General features: G+C 37.9%; 1 protein-coding gene across 2 annotated transcripts in view; it reads right to left on the minus strand.

Annotated features, from left to right (window-relative positions):
• The window catches only part of LOC124622150 (D-threo-3-hydroxyaspartate dehydratase-like), a 130601-nt gene that overhangs the window by 78409 nt on the left and 30733 nt on the right, over nucleotides 1-21459 (minus strand). For both annotated transcript variants that reach the window (XM_047147788.1, XM_047147787.1), the window contains exon 2: nucleotides 8306-8477. In XM_047147788.1, coding sequence (XP_047003744.1) covers nucleotides 8306-8477 — 172 coding nt within the window. The remainder of the gene's footprint in view (nucleotides 1-8305; nucleotides 8478-21459) is intronic.

Genomic DNA, 21459 nt, shown 5'->3' on the forward strand with positions numbered 1-21459 from the left:
ATGTCGTTGTCCGACAAGGCTCCACAACAGGCCTGTTCATATTACATTTCATTACATTTCTGATCTCTTAACGATTTAGCATTAAATATCAGTTCTCCATCAGTTCTGTCTGCAGATGATACTTCTGTGTTAACTGAAAATCAGGATGCAGAAAAAATTCCCAAATCACTGACCAGTATCGTCAGTGCCTTGCGCCTTGGAAACTTGATTTCGGCAAAATGGGTTGAGTGTAGAAATATCTGTGATTCACATGATGTTATTCACAAGAACCAGTATGTAAAAGAAATCAACTCATTCACATTCTTAGTATCAAACTTGGACAAAAATTTGAGCTGGTAAGTGCACATTGTGTACGTACCTAACCACGTGAGCACCTACTGCAACTGACATGAACACACAAAAAGTAGCATATACAAGTCACTTTGAATCTAAGGTATAGTATTTATCTTTTGGTGGTGGTGGTGGTGGTGGTGGTGGGGGGGGGGGGGGGACTGAGCTAACATAGTGCAAATACTACAGATACAGAAAAATATTTGAGCTATGTGCACTGCACATCATAGAGAACAATGTCACCCATTATTTGGAAAACTTCAAGTATTACCTGTCTCATCCTTATATATTTATACCATTACTTACAAAACTTTAAGTACTGACTCTCTCTTCCCTATATATTTATGAGATTATTGTCTTTTTACACATCAGACAGGAGCTAATTGAGGGAAACCATTTTATCTAGGCAAATGACACAACAAACAAAGATTCAAAGAAAACTTTATGTTTCACACCCATGACCTACAGCTCTTTGCCCAGATCTCAATGCAGGGGCACAGAAATTTATGATAAATTAAAAGTGAACAAATTAATTCAGATGATTTTGGATCCAATGAAAAGATAGCTAATGAGGCACTGATAATGAAATGATATTACTTAGTGGATGAATTCATCCAGGATGAAATGGTAATTGAGACCGATACCACTTGTTACTTGTTGACATGTGCCCTGTAAATAAATGATATGGATTGTAAATGTGTATTATAGACATGGTGAAGAATGACAAAAAATGGCAATATTTAGCCGAACTAATCTTCATCATGAAGTTTCCTGTGTTATACAATTCAAATCAGTTAGAAAAATATGGGAAAATCAGTTAACAATATCTGCATTTTATTAAATATATTTTTCCACACATATTTACACAAGACTCTAAAAAAATAAGAGATGAGGCTTCCCTAATCCTACAGCAAAGCAGATAATTATGGAATACAGACACTGAAAAGTACAATTGATACAGGTCCCAAAAACATTCTCAATAAATAACAAAATACAAGATGGAACATGCTCAAAAACATTTCAGGTTATTTAAAAAAATCAACTTGTTATGGGTAAAATTACGTCACAGTACTGCCCATAATGAAAGAGGAATTTATCACTGAGCAAATAAAAGCATTGCAAAAGGTCATTTTCAGTCAAGGTCAGTTAATTCTGATCCCACACACTGATTTCAAACTTAGTAATGATGACTAGAATCATGAATAACATGAATGTTGTTACAATAAATAAAGATACATGGCCATAATACAACCACTTTACCTCAAGACTGATTTGACCATGGAAAGTTTAGCATGTAGAACAGAAACCTGAACTGCACTGTACTGTGTTGTTCCACCAGTACATCACTCAGACTCTTTATATTTATTTCCACTCTTTCTTACCTTCCAGAACTTTTCAAAGCAAGCTCTTGTGTGACAGTATTGTCATTTTATTGATGGCAATCAGCCTTTCCGATTCTCAGATGAATCTTTACCAGTTTCTGGGTTGTTCCTACACCATATCATTCGTTGCTGTGCTCTTACATTTTGAATGATATCAAAATAGTTCTGTAGTTAACTAGACAACAAGGACCAAATTTGCTTGGCCTTTACTTTCATTTGTTTTCTGAGAACATTCCAGATCACTTGGGAACATTGTAAAAAAGGACATTCAAAAAACTCTTAAAAATATTGATATTTCATGCTAAAAAGTGCTACTGAGCACTTAAAAATACTGCCTCAAGCTGTGCTGCATGCAGTGTAGTATAGTGGTTACCACAGTTGGCTGGCATGAAGTGAGCTGCCAGTAAAAACATGACAACTTGCAATTATTTGTCAAGTATTTATAAGTTCTTGAAGATTCTCAAAATTTCGTAAGTTTGTGTGCTTTATATTTTGGAATATTTTATGTTTGTATAAATAAATAGTTGCGCTCTCTATCCAGGAGTTCAGTCCTGTTCTGTTCTAACTTTATGTTATTGTTTATCCAAAAAATGTTTTTAGTGTTAAGTGTTGTATTTCATTGATGACCCTGCCTTTGGCTTTGGACTTGATTCTGATTATGACATTACATTGTTGGGCCAAGACAATGGGTACTTTAAAACCTCTACATCAGCATGGTCCTAATTAGGCAATATAACAGCTATCACCTACACATACAGAAACCAGAATATAGCAAGCATATCATTTCCACAGTCCATATAAGGTATTGGAAACCAATGGATACCAAAACAGCAACAAGGTAGCTGCACATCAGCCATCCATCACTATTTTCCAGAGATGCTAGTCAGGACCCAATGAAATGGCTGAAAGGATTTGACCAAGGAACCAAATACAACAGGTGGGGTGACATGACGTGTTTGGTATATGTATAGTCTTCACTGGATGGCACAGCCTTGCAGAAGTTCTAGAACACTGAAAATAATCTGAGTAGTTGGGATAAAATTTCAGGGCAAATTGAAGAAAACATCTAGCAACAATCAACAGAAATCCACTTAGCAGAAGAACAACTGAAGAATAGGGCCCAGTGTCACAGGAAAATGACACTGTCCTATATGCAGAATGTTTTAGGCCTGTGTCACATTGTGAACCTGAACACAACTGAAGCTAACAAAATCTCACACTTGATGAAACTCATCACAGAAGACATGTGTCAAGTTCTTCTGGTAAAAGATGTCATGGGACTACATCAGAGATGCCAGTGCATTAAGGAAATGAAATGCAACAGAAAAAGGAGTTGAACAAAACAGGATGAATGACTCCTGTGGCATCCGTGGAAGACCACCATGACCTCACCTCTCTCATATCCAGGCTGCCAGTGCAGAGATACACCACTTTACGGCAGCCATAAGTGCCAGACTGTGTAAGCAAGAGAGACTGTGTAAGCAAGAGACAGCAGCCATGAATGTCAACTCCATGTGGCAAGAGGTAGTAGAGAATATTGAAGAACAGGTGTATGGATCTCTAGCACAAATCTCTGCCACCAGTCATGACTTAGTCGATTTAGACTTATGCTGCGGCTGTCGAAGGACAACCCTGCACCTGACGAATGCGGATACAACCAACTCCTCTGCCAAGTATAATGCCCATCAGAACAACAGACATTTGGAGTACAGAGGACAAGACACTGGTATGTTTCCACTGTGGACACTCTGGGGACATGCACACTACTGCAGAGTAAGAAGGCAAGTTTTTGATGACTACCATGCCACCAGACATCAACTATCGGATCAATTCTGTTCATGCCAGTCAAACTTCAAATGGTTAAGATCAACTTCTAGAATGAAGCCCATTACCATACCCTGGGCAAGGCTGTATCTGTTCCCCATTGCCATACAGAGGTACTAGCCATTCGCCTAGCTGCCGAATTCACAAAAACTAAACAAGGTGATCATCTACGCAGGTGATCATCTATGTAATTGAATAATATTCAGGTGGAAGCACTTCCAACTGTGCTAATGAAATTTTTTCACTCATGTAACACATTGTTAGTGTTCCTCTAGTGAATTTCTTGCAAGTGCAGAACAGATATACTTGATCCATTTTGCCAATGACAAAATGTCTGTGTTATTTGTTGTACTCTTCAATGGAATTATAATGGAATACTTCATCTACCAAATTGCAATCTCTAGTTCTTGTGCTTTGGACTTCTCATACACTAATGTTTTGCTCAAGTACTTATGATCGTTGTCTTTTGTGAACTACCCTTACTGAAACTCTGCTTCATTTCCTAACCTTGTTTCTTCAGAAGTTTCTCTCTGCCTGCTTGCTGAGTACCCCACTTCTACATCTACATCTACAGTGATTACTCTGCTATTCACAATTAAGTGCCTGGCAGAGGGTTCAATGAACCACCTTCAAGCTGTCTCTCTACCGTTCCACTCTCCAACAGTGTGTGGGAAAAACAAGCACTTGAATTTTTCTGTGTGAGCCCTGATTTCTCTCATTTTATTGTGTTGATAATTTCTCCCTATGTAGGTGGGTGCCAACAGAATGTTTTTGCAATTGGAGGGGAAAACTGGTGATTGAAATTTCATGAGAGGATGCCGTCACAACAAAAAAGCCTGTGTTTTAATGATTGCCACTCCAATTCACGTATCATGTCTGTGGCACTATCTCCCCTATTTCGCGATAATACTAAACGAGTTGCCCTTCTTTGGACTTTTTCAATATCATCCGTCAGTCCCACCCGATTCGGGTCCCACACCACACAGAAATACTCCAGAATAGGGCAGACAAGTGTAGTGTAAGCAATCTCTTTAGTAGATCTGTTGCACCTTCTAAGTGTTCTGCCAATGAATCACAGTCTTTGGTTTGCTCTACCCACAACATTATCTATGTGATCGTTCCAGTTCAGTTTATTTGTGATTGTGATCCATAAGGATTTAGTTGAATTTATAGCTTTCAGGTTTGTGTGACTTATCATGTAATCGAAATTTAGCGGATTTTTTTTTTTTTATTACTCTTGCGTATAACTTCACTTCTCTTTATTCAGGGTCAACTGCCACTTCTCACATCACACAGATATCTTATCTAAATCATTTTGCAATTCATTTTGGTCATCTGATGACTTTACAAGATGGTAAATCACATCATTATCAGCAAATAATCTAAGAGGGCTACTCAGTTTGTCTCCTTTGTCGTTAATATAGATCAGGAACAATAGAGTGCCTATAACACTTCCTTGGGGAACACTGGATATTACTTCTGTTTTACTCGATGACTTTCTATCTATTACTATGTACCGTGATCTTTCTGACAGGAAATCATGAATCCAGTTGTATAACTGAGGCGATGTTCCATAGGCACACAGTTTGGTTAGAAGACACTTGTGAGGAACGGTGTCGAAATCCCTCTGAAAATCTATAAATATGGAGTCAGTTTGACATCCCCTGTCAAAAGCACTTGTTATTCCTGAGTATAAAGAGCTAGTTGTGTTCTGCAAGAAAGATATTTTCTGAATCCGTGCTGACTCTGTGTGAGTAAATTGTTTTCTTCAAGGTACTTCATAATGTTCAAATACAGTACATGTTCCAAAACCCTACTGAAAATCAACGTTAGTGATATGGGATGCAGATTGCTCCTATTTCCCTTTATGGGTATTGATGTCAACTTGAGCAACTTTCCAGTCTTTAGGTACAGTACTTTCTGTGAGTGAGTGGTTGTAGATAATTCCTAAATATGGAGCTATTGCATCTGCATACTCTGAAAGGAACCTCACTGGTATACCATCTGGACCAGAAGCCTTGCCTTTATTAAGTGATTTAAGCTGCTTTGCTACACCAAGGATATCTACTCCTATGTTTCTCATCTACACAGTTGTTCTTGATTTGAATTCAGGAATATTTACTTCATCTTCTTCTTACTTGATCCACTTCTTTAATTTCTTCTTCTTGTTCATCTGTTGTGTTTCCTCTCAACCTATTCATTCTCTTCCTCTGTGCAGTTATACGTGTTTCTTGCTCCACATCTATTTCATCCCTTCACTGTTCTTTCTGTTTCCTTCTTTTCATTGGCAGGATCTCCTCCTCTTTCACATTTTGGGATCCTGCTAAATTTTAATAGTACTTAACTCACTACAGCACCACTTAATACATTATTCACTACCACATGGAACTCACTTTCATTTAAATTTATATCACTTCCATCTTTCCTTGATCCACTCTAATTAGTTTCCACAACTGTACTGATGCACCTCGCATTCATCTATATTTAACCTTCTGAGCTGAAACATATCCCCTCCATAACGAGACAATGGAATATTTGAGAACATTCTCGAAGATCCTGGAACAATCTATAACATTCTCAAACTGTCTGGTAGATTCTGTAACATTCTGGAAGATTCTACAACATTCTTGATTATTCCAGAAGGAACATTCTAGCCAATCTCAGCCACTTTGAAATTTGTTTTTCAGTTGCTTCACCAATTCCATAAGAAGTCTATTGATGTGGTGCCATCTTTTGATGCTCATTTCTTCAAATCAAAACCCAGCTATTCCAAACTGAAATCTTCTTAAGGGGACAGAGGGATACCACACCATATAACCCCCATAGGCTGTGGGGGTAAGTTGCAGAGTTAAAGTGGCATGCATGGGTTATTGGTGGGGAGGGATATTTGCCCCATAATATTTTTTGGAAAGCAGTTTCACATTTTTTAGTCTTAGTTGACAAAAACTGACACCCTGAACAAATATGTCCAATCTTAACTAATCAAACATATTAAAAGCTCTTTTGCAGTAAGGAGGCAAAAAGATAACAATCGAATGGCACATGACGATTCCCAAAGGAAATGATTTCCTGAGTGGTTGTCTGAGGGCATGGATCTACATGAATTTCTACTGCTTGAAGAACTTTTCAGGCAGAAAAATTTTCAAAAACATTGATATGGTTGTCCAAGAACTTAGATAGTGATTACTTGGCCAATCTGGCATGAAGAAATGGGTTTTCTCAGAAAAAGTGTCATTGGAGAAAAAAGGACATGATGTGGTAGCACCGTACCTGGAAATCAATGTTCAATCTTAGAAAACAGAACTTAAACTCTTTCATCTATGATACAACATACAATGTTTGAAAGACACAAAAGATGTTTTGGGTTATTTGAAAAAATAAGTTTGAGAATTATTTGCTAGTTCTGAAGTTTTGGTAGCTGTGAAGCAGAATGCAATTTTACTGCTCTACAACAACTGCAGAACTGCTTGCGTTCGACAGTGACACAGCAGAAGTTCAATCACACAGCAGCTGGCAGAGAGCACAAGTTGCTGCTGCATCAAATATATATAAGAAATGTTGCTAGAATATTTATATCCGATTTTGACAAAAAAGGAGAAATGTATTTGTATCACCACAGGATGAACTTTGTGGGCTTATTTTACCTTACACCCTTGACATAGTATTTAATTACCCTCCCTGACTTTTTAACTTCTTACATTTTTATTTCTACTTTTCATAGTTTTCCATTCATGTTTTTAAATGTATTTTAATGGTTGACAAATAAAATAAATAAATACATGTATATAATACTCCATTTATTTACATTTCCAATAAGAATCCAGCAGAATTTAATTTGAAAAACTATTCAATTTGAAATAGTTTCCATAGTTGTCTAGGGCATAACACACAATAACCATACACATACTGTCAATAAATTTAAATATTAATATCATATAACGTTTTTACACTCTGTAATCATAAAATACTTTTTAATCCAGGGTCAAATCGGCATACTTAAGGAGTTTTTAGCACCAATAAAACGTATGGTGTGAGGCATCCAGAATTCCCAAAAAGTGGTTTTAGGTCCTAATTTTTTCAATTTTTTTCAATTTTTTTCAATGGGGCCTCTTGTTTAGATGCTCTTCAATGCAACAATGGAAAATATTGGTGAAATACAAACTTGCATATGAGAAAATACAACAACCTAGCACATGAGAAAGTACTGAATGTTATATAAGCATATGCACAAGAATTTCACATCTGAGTAACTCGCATAAGATGATATGTTTTCCTGTCTCTTTCCTATCTTTTTTAAAAAACTATAAAAAAAATATATACAGAAATTTCCAAAGTTTTCTCTTATTGTTGCAACTCAAAGTTACTCTTTAAAGCCGAATCTGAAGATGCTTTGCTGTGAGAATGTGTGATAAACTGAAATATTATTTCATGTAAAACTAATGATGTTCCCCACTTAAATTACAGTTATTTGCAGTAGCTTTGAATCTCAGAATTTTCAGTCTGGCATCAATCATAGCCTAGCTTCCACGGTGATGAGAACAGCAAGATATAATAGGAGACTGAAATCATAATTTGACATACAATTATTTGCAACAAATCTGGATCTCAGCAAGCAAATTTGTTTTTATTTTCTCAGTACGTTCAAACATACATACTTGAAATTATTAATTTTTTCACCTTCCTTGGCAGACAGAAAATCAATTACAGTGCATAAGAAGAAGAGACCCTTGCAAGCAAGATTTTGAAGAATACAAAAGTAATGCACTTACTCCGTCTTATGAGTTTTCACATGAGGTCGGAGCTTAATACCAAGTTCCGCACATTTTTTTAGCATGTTCTGGCAGTTGTTTAGAACTATTTGCTTATCCACAAGGAATGCCGGTGTGGGGACATCTGACAGCCGCTTCCCAACATAGCTTTTGGCAAGAGTCCGTACACCAACTGTTTAGGATAAAAGGTAAAAAGAAATATACAATTGAAGTAGTGCTTAACGTATACAAAAATATTCATTGTGTAAGAAAATATGTATTTGGAAGGCATGTAATCATCCATGTAAAATGGAAATGCATGAATTACTGGAACAAATTTCTAACAAGCTTAATAAAATATCATATAGAACAGTATTAGTAGCATAAAAACATTTTTATTCTTAAGTGGTGACCAATTTGACCTGATGTGGATCACCTTTGGACAACACTCTGTAATTTAGAGTAGAATAGAAAACAGTGAAAATATAATAAACACAAGTTAAAAATAAATTATATGATGTCATACCCAGTGATGATGTGAGGAGATGAAGACATGCAACAGAAACTGTGGAAACCATCCACTAAAGTCAACTGCTGAGCATTTGATGGTGTCATGGAGTTAAACAGCAAATTCCCTGTGCCTTCCCACATTGTCTTTAGCCAACAGGACACAACAGATTTGCTACACGTCAGACAGTATGAAAATAAACCTTAGTAATATGCTGGGTATTATCATAAGTTAAATACTATGCTGGGTATCATCGTAAGTTACATCTAAATAACGATTCATATGTTATGTAGTCATCTGTGTTATGTAACCAGTGGCATCCTACAGCCATCTTTGATGTACCCAAAATCCTGCAGAGGACAGTCCATTAATGTGTTAACTGATGCCATTAGCTGATCAGTTATACTTTTTCATGTATATTACATAAAATTTAACTGTATAACATGTAAATTGTTATTCTGATATAAATTATGATAGCAGTCAGCATAGTATTAAGACTTACATTCATGCTCTCCGACATGTACCACATACATTATATCCTATTGGCCAAGGATGATGTGGGACGACAGGCAAAGAGTAGGGCATCTGCTATTTAACACTATGACTGCAACACAGTCAGCAATCAATCTTAGGGCACGGTATCCACAGTTTCTGCTCCATGCCATCATCTCTACATATCATCACTGGGTATTACATTGAATAATTTATTGTTAACTTAATGTTTACTATACTACAGGTTTCCCTCTCTTCTGTTGTACCCCAAATTACAGAATCTGGTCCAAAGATGATGCACATCAGGTCGAAACCAGTCATCTCTTCTAAATATAAGTGTTTTTATGCAAGCAAGACTGTTCCATCAAACAATGGAAAATCCAGGATGGAATAATTACAGTATTATGAAAAGGATAGATTGCTTCACACCATATAGCAGAGATGTTGAGTTGCAGATAGGAACAACAAAAAGACTATCAAACAAGTAAGATTTTGGCCAAGGCATTTTTGACTGAAAGTTTACTTGTTTGACAGTCTTTTTGTTGACCTATCTGTGACTCAACATCTCGACTATATGGTGAGTAGCAATCTATCCTTTCCATAATGTTATCAAGGCCGTTCTATCAAAAATTATATTACTGTTCATTGTGATCGCTTCTAGCGATCTGCCTATCAAAGTTTCTAACCACAGTAGTACGGTAGCATTCCACCCAGAGGTGTTCATCAAAATTTTAATAGTGGATGAAACTTTCATCACTGGGCTTCAATTTTAAAAGTGAGGAGAAGTAGTGAGATACAGTTCTTGTTAATGATATAATGCTAATTTTATGTTGACAACACTGCATTTTTTTGGTTTATGTTAACTTCCATTTTTTAAGCCTCTGCGTGTGTCATGACCCACCACTGAGTTTTATGTTATTATATACTTCAATAAACTCTGTATAAATAGATTTATTATTGAGTTTCATCATCCCCTGATTACAGGTTACAGGCCTATATGCACAAGCCTGTTTCTTAGATAATTGCAGAGTTTTTTGGTGCTATTGAAGCAACAGCAAGTTTTAGGTTCCAAACATGGTATTGGCATGATGCAATTGAACAGTCGATGCATCAGTGCTTCAAATTGTTTGGAGGAAACAACTCACAGGCTGCTAGTATTGCCAGGTCATCTGTGAAAGCTAAACAACTGACCTTGATGTCATCATTCTTTCATCCGAGTTTAATTGGTTTCCATTAGTCCTGGGTTTTCAATTCTTTCTCCCATTCTCTGATGACTTTATCCAGAACAAGGTTAAAGAGCAGTGGTGACAATCCATCATCTTTATCTCAAAGGGCTCTTACAATTCGCCCATGAATTTCACTTTTGACTTCGTGCCCGTGATTGTTTCTTTGATGAGTCTTAATGTCTTTCGATCAAGCCCTTGTTCTTCTAAGATGTTACATAGGGACTGTTGATCGACCAAATCATATGCCTTCTTGAAATCAACAAACATAGAGATGATCAGAGAGCTTCGGGTTGCTCTATACTTTAGTAGCATCTTCAAATTGAAAATTTGTTCAACACAAGAACACCACGATCAGAAAACCGCTTAATAGTCACAAATTTTGTTTTCGAGCTGTTCTTGTGTTCTTTGAAGAAGGCACGTGGATAGAGTTTTGTAGGTGACTTCACGGTGCTAAATCCCTCTGTAGTTATTGACACCTGTTCTGTCACCTTTCTTATGTAACAGATGGATGAGTGCACATTTCCAATCTTCCGGTACCTTTTCCATTTTCCAGATGTCTATGATGATTTGTGTGAGCTCCTCAAGTGTATTTGGGCCTATGTTCTTCAACAGTTCTGCAACTATACCATCTTCTCCAGATGCCCTGTTATTCTTGAGTCTGAAGATCTGTCTAGGGATCTCTTCTTTGGTAGTTGGTGGAGATTCTGGATTTACTTGTGCGGGAGCCTCTTTGGCCCATCTTTATGTAGGCTCCTGGCAATTGAGTAAACAAGAGGCCCCATTGAAAAAAATTGAAAAAATTAGGACCTAAAACCACTTTTTGGGAATTCTGGATGCCTCACACCATACGTTTTATTGGTGCTAAAAACTCCTTAAGTATGCCGATTTGACCCTGGATTAAAAAGTATTTTATGATTACAGAGTGTAAAAACGTTATATGATATTAATATTTAAATTTATTGACAGTATGTGTATGGTTATTGTGTGTTATGCCCTAGACAACTATGGAAACTATTTCAAATTGAATAGTTTTTCAAATTAAATTCTGCTGGATTCTTATTGGAAATGTAAATAAATGGAGTATTATATACATGTATTTATTTATTTTATTTGTCAACCATTAAAATACATTTAAAAACATGAATGGAAAACTATGAAAAGTAGAAATAAAAATGTAAGAAGTTAAAAAGTCAGGGAGGGTAATTAAATACTATGTCAAGGGTGTAAGGTAAAATAAGCCCACAAAGTTCATCCTGTGGTGATACAAATACATTTCTCCTTTTTTGTCAAAATCGGATATAAATATTCTAGCAACATTTCTTATATATATTTGATGCAGCAGCAACTTGTGCTCTCTGCCAGCTGCTGTGTGATTGAACTTCTGCTGTGTCACTGTCGAACGCAAGCAGTTCTGCAGTTGTTGTAGAGCAGTAAAATTGCATTCTGCTTCACAGCTACCAAAACTTCAGAACTAGCAAATAATTCTCAAACTTATTTTTTCAAATAACCCAAAACATCTTTTGTGTCTTTCAAACATTGTATGTTGTATCATAGATGAAAGAGTTTAAGTTCTGTTTTCTAAGATTGAACATTGATTTCCAGGTACGGTGCTACCACATCATGTCCTTTTTTCTCCAATGACACTTTTTCTGAGAAAACCCATTTCTTCATGCCAGATTGGCCAAGTAATCACTATCTAAGTTCTTGGACAACCATATCAATGTTTTTGAAAATTTTTCTGCCTGAAAAGTTCTTCAAGCAGTAGAAATTCATGTAGATCCATGCCCTCAGACAACCACTCAGGAAATCATTTCCTTTGGGAATCGTCATGTGCCATTCGATTGTTATCTTTTTGCCTCCTTACTGCAAAAGAGCTTTTAATATGTTTGATTAGTTAAGATTGGACATATTTGTTCAGGGTGTCAGTTTTTGTCAACTAAGACTAAAAAATGTGAAACTGCTTTCCAAAAAATATTATGGGGCAAATATCCCTCCCCACCAATAACCCATGCATGCCACTTTAACTCTGGGAAATATTGAGCCAATTCTCTACAATTATCTTGGTTGGTCAGCACGAGTTTGCCGTCTGGTTTTCGGAAACATAAGTTCTGAGGGGTGTATCCTTGAACCCTCCCTGCAACCGTCCTGTAAAAGTCTCGAGTATTGTGATCTCTGAAGTCTTTTTCTATTGAGTCCAACTGGTCCTTGAGGCTTCCTTTCTGGTCTGGAGATAATGTTGTTAAGTCTCCAGTGACTTCTTAGTTATATTTCTGGAAAGCACTCTTTCATTCTTCCAGTGCTTCTTCACATGTGGAGTCCCATGACGGGTGTTTCTTATGCTTCTACAATGGTACTGCCTCTTTGGCTCTCTTGATTATCTTGTTATGGAATTGATGCCAGATGCCTGCTTTTTCCTTATCCCATTCTTCTTTTATGTTGGTTTCTTTGATCTTTTTGGTATTGAATTTTTGAAGATGAGTTTTCTTCTGATGGATTCTTTTCAGAGTAAATTTCACTTTTATCCGCACTAGATAGTTGTCAGAGTCAATGTTGGCTCCTCTTTGGACTTGCACATCATGAATTTCCTTCTGTGAGGGATGTGTAATGGCCACATGGTGAATCTGATATTCTCCGAGAGACTATATAGGAGAACTCCAAGTCCTCTGTTTTAGAGGATGTTTCCTCAGGGAGGTCGATATTATTTTCAGATAGCTCTGTTGGCACAGTTCAATGAGTCTCATGCCATTCTTGTTGGTGAATTTATAGGCTGGGAATTTGCCTTTGGTCTTTTGGTATTCTTTTTCTCTGGCAATCTGGGCTTTGAAGTTACCTAGTAATATCCTTGTGTCTTCTTTGGGGACTACTGCCATAATCTTCTCAAGTTTAGACCAGAGAGATTATACATACATAAGCCAAATGATTGTAATGTTATTGACACAAAATGGGCTTTTAGGTGAAAAAACACACGTGAATGGTAATGTTCTTCTTAAAAGCTTGTCTTGTAGCTAAAGGTTTCCAACAAAGATTAACTTATTCGGAAATATACAATTCAACACTAAAAGCAACTTCAGTGAGACTTTTTCTAGTTTTTTTCAATGAGAATAACTTTCCCATCTATCAGTTGCATGTCTCTCTTTGAAGAGACAGTTGGATAATTTTCTGCTAAATTACTTATTGGATGTTGTAATAAAATGAATGATAAAGTTTGTAAGGTTAGAAAGGTTCCGCATGGTTTGAAGGACTCACCCAAAAATTGCAATGTTCAATTCAACACTGAAATAACTGCCTTGTGATCTATAATAAGTGATTTTAAATATTTCTTGTGCATAAAGAAAGAAAATAGCAATAAAATATACTTTACTTGCTTACACTGATGATCTGTTGACAGCTTCAACTTCTCAGAGTGAAACTGATGATTTAAAGTAGTTGTTACATGATAACTTCAAAATATGGATTTAGATCTGATTGAGAATTATTTGGGAATGAATATTGTTCAAAATTTAAGGGAGGGAACTATTACTATTTGTCAAGGTACGAACATTGAAAAAGTATTAAAAGGTTTTAATATGTTTGAATGGTATTCTGTTTCAACGTCCATGGAGAAAATTTTGATCACAGTGTGTTAAAAAGAGAAAAAACTGAAAATGAAGACACTGCAAAAAGATGTAGAAAATTAAAAAAGTCATTGATATATGCCATGTGATATTCCAGGCTAGGTATCTGTGTAGCAATAAGTATTCTAAGCAAGTACAAATCATGCAAGTCGGGATTTGTGGAATGCTTTAAAACATGTATTGCATTGTATAACAGAAAACCTAAAACTGAGTCTGTTATATGCTAAGGAAAAAAGTTGTACTGATACTATAATTTTTATGTTGACTCTGACTGGGCTGGTGACAGAGCAGATAAAGCATCCACAGGTCATTATCTAGTTATAGTTCTGTGTTGTGTTTCATGGACATCTAGGAAGCAGCCCACAGTGTCTCTGTCATCAAAAGAATCAGAATTTGTAGCCTGAAACATGGCAACTAGCGAAGGCTGTTGCCTCAGTAATTTGTATTAGAGTCTTTCTGGCAGTCAAAGAGCTGTTGTACTATATGAAGATAATATGTCAGTAATATACCTTTGCAGAAACCCACAGTTTAGTCATAAACTTAAGCATACAGATGCCAAAAGTTTATTTGATAATGAGAAAATTTCTGCAGAAGAAGTTGTTTTAAAGCACATTAGCACAAATGAGCAACCAGCTGATATTCTGATGAAGCTATTAAGTAAAATAAAATCTGAAAAATTTTGAGCCTTTACTTTTTGTAACACCAATAATTAACACTGAGGAAAGGTGTTAGTGATATAATGTTAATATTGTTTTAAGATAGCAACACTGTTTTTTATTTTTATTTTTTTTCTGTTTTTGTTTAAGTTAGCTCCCACTTTTGGAGCTTTCATTCATTTATTTGGTTCTGTATTGTCATCTGCCATTGTGCCATTGAGTTGTACACTATTATATACTTAAATAATATCCCCACTAACAGACTTATTATTGAACTTCAGTTGCTGCCCTTGATAACAGCTCTCAATCATCATTCATTCACACATGGTATTACATAAATCTAATAATGGAGGATAACTTTCAAGGATGTCTTAATGAGTCACAACATATGTCAGTTGGTACAAGTAGCCACTGCAGGCTACTTGTGTAAAGTGTGTTGTTGTTGTTGTTGGGTTGTTGTTGTGGTCTTTCCTTCTAAGACTGGGTTGATGCAGCTCTCCATGCTAGTCTGTCCAGCACAAATCTCGTAACCTCTGCATAACTACTGTAATCTGCAGCCACTTCATCCTGCTTACTTAAGACAAACCCTAGTCTCTCTTTACAATTTTTACCCACCAAACTTCCCTCCATCACCAAACTGTCAATTCCTTGCTGCTTTAGGATATGTCCTATCAACCTGTTCCTTATTTCAGAAGTTCTGCCCCATACATTCCTCCCCCCCCCCCCCCCCCCCCCAATTCATTCCAGTGCCTCTTCTTTAATTATTTGGCCTTCGCATATAATCTTCAGTATTATTCTGTAGCATGACACTTTAAAAGCTGCTATTCTCTTCTGGTCTTCACTGTTTATCATCCAAGTTTCACTTCACTTCAGTACAAGACATTACTCCAGAGTTGGAAATGCTCTCAGACTTCCACACATTTAAATTTATATTATATACTGAATTATTTGTCTTTTTCAGAAATGTTTTTCTCACTATTGCTAGCCTTTATTTTACATCCTCTCTACTTCAGCCACTATCAGTTATTTTGCTGCCCAAGTAGCAAAACTCACCAACTACTTTTAGTGTCTCATTTCCAAATCTAATTCCCTCAGTATTATCTAATTTAATTCAACACCACCATTACCCTTGTTTTAATTTTTTTGGTGTTCATCTTGTAACTTCTTGCCAAGACACTATCCATTCCATTCATCATCAAAATATCTTGCCATCTCCGGCAGAACTGGAACATCATTGGTAAAATTTGAAAAGTTTATAATACTTCTTTCTGAAGTTAAGCCTCCTTCCTTATTTCGCTTTGGTTTTCTTCATTGCTCATTTAATGTACGGTTGAATTATATGGCAGATACAATACAATCCTGCTCTCTCCCTTCAAAACTACTGCCTCCCTTTCAAGTCCTCTGCGTATTGTAGCTACAATCCGATCTTTTGTGCAAGTTGTTGATAAATTTCCTGCTTTCTGGCACTAATCACTTTATACACTGATCTGCAGCAAGTCCTCCCAGAATCCATCTCTCTGCCTTTTCTTTGGTCGGTGTAGTGGTGTTTTACTGTGGGGAATAAAATCCTTGGGTTTCAAAACCCATCAATGTCTGCCCAACACAAATTACCCATAAAATTTATAAAACACCGCATTCTACAGTATTTATGTTACTGCCTCAATATTTAATCAAAATAGTGTATGGTTAGCTACATTTGGATGTTTACAAAATCTGTGATATTAACACTGTTTGTCAAATTTGTTTCATAATAAATAGTTTTTGAAAAATAAAACAACGCAGGAAAACTTCCATGGTTTATTTAATCAAGTCTGTATTTTTCTCTAGTAGCATTAATCACAAATATCAACGGAAAACTGGCTTATGGTCATCAACAATAGAGTTTCATTTAAATAATTTTTCATTATTTACATTCTAACTGTGTTGAACTTAATTTTAGTTCAAGTTTACTTCCTTCAAAGATAAAAAATAGACACATATGAAATCAAATTATGAAACCATGTCAGATCACACTCTGACTCTTTACCAACATTCTCTTCTAGTTATGATTAACTACTCCAAGTCTTCCATCCCCTTGATAGTCCCATCTTCCTATTGACCTCTTGATAGCCACCTGCCAAACATTTTAATTCATTATTGAGTGCTGCCCTCCAGTGACAAATTGGGAGTCATGTGCATTTCGTGTTTTAGTCAAAACAAACTTGGCAGTACATGGGCAGCACACATGTTGCCCAAATCCCTCCCCATGCAATTTCCATATTTTTGGAGCCCTAATGAGACATTTGTGGCTGTCAATTTGCTTCAGGCAAAGATGTGCATGCCTGGCTACAACCATGGTTCTGTAGGCGACTACAAACATTTTTCCATGAAGGCATTGACTGTCTTGTCTCAGTGGCCATTGATCTCTCTTTCTGGTACCTTTAAGTCAATTTTATTTGTTTGGAATTGCATAAAACATGTTGCTGCAAGATTTTAAATCATAAAACATTTCCACAGCTGATCTGGATTCCAACCATAATTTATTGGTTATGGGATGCAAATTAAAAGTGAAGAAATTGCAGAAAGGTAAGAAATTAGAAGATTAGACCTAGGGAAGTTGAAAGGACCAGATGTGTTGATAATTTCAGAGTATTACACACAATTGGTATACAGGGATAAGAAACATGAGAAAAATGGGTATCCTTGAGAGATGAAATAGTGAAGGCAGCAGAGGGTCAAATAAGTAAAATGACAAGCTGTTCCATTGTCAGCTTTACACAATATCCTTACTTCATCTATGTATATATTCTGCAAGCCACCACACAGTGCATGGAAGAGGGTATCCTGTATGACTAGTAATCATTTCCTCTCCTGATCCACTTGCGAAAAGAGTAAGGGAAAAATGACTGTCCTTAAGCCTCTGTATGAGCCCTATTTTCTCATACCCTCTCTTCACGATCCTCATGCAAAATGTATGTTGGCAGCAGTAGAACTGCTCTGCAGCCAGTTTCAAAAGCCAATTCTCTAAATTTTCTCAACAGTGTTTCTCAAAGAGAATGTCACTTGCCCTCCAGGGATTCCCATTTGAGTTCCCGAAAAATCTCCATAATATTTGTGTGTTATTTGAACCTACCAGTAACAAATCTAGTGGCTCGGCTCCAAAATGCTTTGATGTCTTCCTTTAATCTGACCTGGTGAGTACGGTATCCTAAAACACTACCACAATCCTCACATGCTTGTTTTATTTCATATTGCTTTGCAACATTACACCCTGATATTTAAACAACGTGAGTTTGTCAAGAGGGCACTACTGATGCTGTATCCAAAAATTATGGGTTTGTTTTTCCTACTCATCTGCATTAAGTGACATATTTCTAAATTTAAAGCTAGTTTCCATTCATCACACCAACTAGAAATCTTGTCTGAGTCATCTTGTATCCTCCTGCAGTCACTCAACTTCTATACCTTCCTGCACACCACAGCATCACCAGCAAACAAGCACAGATTGCTGCTCACCATGTCTGCCAGATCGGTTATGTATATAGAAAATAACAGTGGTTCTATCACTCTTCTCTGGAGCTCCTATGACAATACCCTTGTCTCTGATGAACACTCACTGTCAAGGAGAACATACTGGAGTTTGTTACTTAAGATGTCTTCAAGCCACTCACCTATCTGGGAACCTGTTCCATATTCTCATACCTTCCTTACAGTCTGCAGTGAGGTACCATGTCAAATACTTACTAAAACCATGCTGATTTGTGGACATAAGCTTCTTGGCCTGAAGGAAATTTATTGCATTCAAACTGAGAATATGTTCAAGAATTCTGCAGCAAACTGGTGTTAAGGATATTGGTCTGTAATTTTGTGGGACTGTTCTTTTACCCTTCCTATATACAGGAGTCACCTGCACTTTTTCCCAGTAACCTGGGTCTTTTTGCTGGGTGAGAGATTTACAATAAATGCAAGTTAAGTAAGGGGCCAGTGACATAGAACACTCTATGTAAAACAGAACTGGGATTCTATCCAGACCTGGTGACTTAATTGTTTTCAACTCTTTCAGTGGTTTCTCTAAACCAGGGATGACTATTGCTATGACATCGTTAGAAGAGTCTGTTCAACTGTCCAATGATGGTATGTTTGTACAATTCTCCTGTGTAAATGAGTTCTTAAATGCAAAATTTAAAACTTTAACTTTCGTTCTGCTGTCTTCAACTGCCACACCAGATTGGTCAACGAGTATTAGAACCACTTAACTATTTTACATAGAACCAGAATTTTCTCAGGTTCTTGGCCACATCTTTTGCTAAGGTATGGCAGTGGTAGTTGTTGTATGCTACCACTGTCATACATTAGCAAAATGTCAGGCTGAGAATCTGAGAAAATTTTGGTCCTATGTAAAGTTGCTAAGAGGGTCTAAGGCTTCCATTCAGTCACTCACTGTCTGACGTAAAGATAGAATGCTTCTGGATAATAATTATTTATTCATCTTTACTGCATTGCTGCAGAAGGTTAGTGTGTCATTAGGACAGTACTAAGTGGAAGCAAGCAAAGTATGTTTAGGTTTGGTTTGGTTTGTGGAGGCAGAAGGGACCAGACTACAAAGACCATCAGTTCCTTTTTCCATGATCATGAAACACCCACAAGGGACAAAAACAAGCAACAGAGATGACAAGGGATGACACAGAACAAGAAAGACATAGACAAAGACCAGAAACGAGGAATTAAAAACACACAAGAGTTACAGTGGTTGGCCAATCAGGGAAACAAAAAAAGGAAAAGCCAACCATCAAGAGACGCACTAAAACGCCCAATCTAAAACCGTGGGCCAAAGGCCAGACTCAACACAAAAGAAAGAGACAAACCCTCAGATTGAGCGATAAAAGCCCCCCTGCACAAATAAAACTCAAAACTAAGCCTGTCATGGTGACGTCACCTGTTAAAAGTGCAGGGAGCATATCAGGCAGCACAAACATCTGCCTGAGTACAGTTAAAAGTGGACAGTCCAACAAAATATGGACCACAGTCAATGCTGAACCACAGCGACAGAGAGGTGAGTCCTCGTGGCGCAATAAATAACTGTGTGTCATCCAGGTGTGGCCAATGTGCAGCCAGCAGAGTACAACAGAATCCCTGCGAGAGGCCCGCAAGGAGGAACACCACACACCAGTAGTCTCCTTGTTGATCTGAAGTTTGTTGGGTGAAGGCTGGGTATGCCATTCATCACCAGGTACCAAGGACCTTCTGCCGCAAAAATGAATGGAGATCGCACTCCGAAAGGCCAATCTCCAAAGCCAGTGCACCGACAGCCTGTTTGGCCTGCGTGTCAACATGTTCATTACCTGGGATGTCGACATGACCTGGGGTCCACATAAAAGCCACGGAGCAGCTGCAATGGGCAAGAGTATGGATGGACTCCTGGATAGCCATCACCAGACGAGAGTGAGGAACACACTGGTCGATAGCTCATAAACCACTCACGGAGTCACTTCAGGTAACGAAGGACTCACCTGAGCAAGAACAGATGTACTCTAGCTACTCTAGCACGTGAGAGATGACGACCAGCTCGGCAATGAAATCACTACAGCCAGCCGGCAATGAGCATTGTTCAGAATGATCCCCAAGAATAAGAGCACAACCAACTCCACCAGCAACCACCAAACCATCAGTATAGACAATGTTAGAGCCATGAAACATGGCAAGGATGGAAAGAAAGCAGCAGTGGAGGGCCTCAGGAGGGAGGGAGTCCTTCTGGCCCTGTGCCAAATCCAGCCGAAGGCATGGGCGAGGAACACACCACGGGGGTATACATATATGGGCTCAGAAAAAAGGTGGGAGAGGGAAAAACTCCCCAGAGAGAAGAGCCCAGACACGAACTGTGATCATACACCCTGACCAGGGCCGCCATTCTGGAAGATGGACGACCAAGTTGGGGAACAGGAGACGGTAATTTGGATCCCCAGGCAAGCTACAATCACGTGCAGCATAAGCAGCCAGTGTCGTTGGCAGCAGATCCGCAATGGAGGGACACCAGCTTCCACAAGTAGGCTGTTTACAGGGCTTGCGCAGGAAGCTCCAGTTGCAAGTCAGATCCTGCAGTGAAGTATGGGATCAAGCAACCGCAACGCAGATGGCGATGCCGAACCGTAAGCCAGGCTCCCATAATCGAGATGGGACTGAATCAATGCCTGATTCAGTCATAGAAGGGTAGACCGATCAGCACCCCACCTGGTGCGACTTAAGCAATGAAGAGTGTTAAGATGGCACCACAATGTTTGTTTAAGCTGCCGAATATGAGGGAGCCAAGTCAACCAGGCATCAAAAAGCAAGCCTAAAAACCGATGCGTCTCCACCACAACAAGAGGTTCACCATCAACATAAAGCTGAGGCTCAAGGTGAACAGTGCTGCGATGCTGGCAGAAATCCATGACACAGGTCTTGGCAGCCAAGAACTGGAATCCGTGCGTGATGGCCCAAGACTGCACCCTGCGGATAGCACCCTGTAGCCGTCATTCAGCAACCGCAATGCCAGTGGAGCTATAGTACAGGCAAAAGTCATCAACATGCAAAGAAGCTGATACAGACGTTCCCACAGCTACAGCTAGTCTATTTATAGTAATTAAAAAGAGGCAGACCTCAAGACAGAGCCTTGCAGGACCCCATTCTCCTGGACTCGGGAGGAACCATGGGAGGAACCAAC

This window comes from Schistocerca americana, chromosome 7, assembly GCF_021461395.2.
Source record: "Schistocerca americana isolate TAMUIC-IGC-003095 chromosome 7, iqSchAmer2.1, whole genome shotgun sequence".
Taxonomy (NCBI): domain Eukaryota; kingdom Metazoa; phylum Arthropoda; class Insecta; order Orthoptera; family Acrididae; genus Schistocerca; species Schistocerca americana.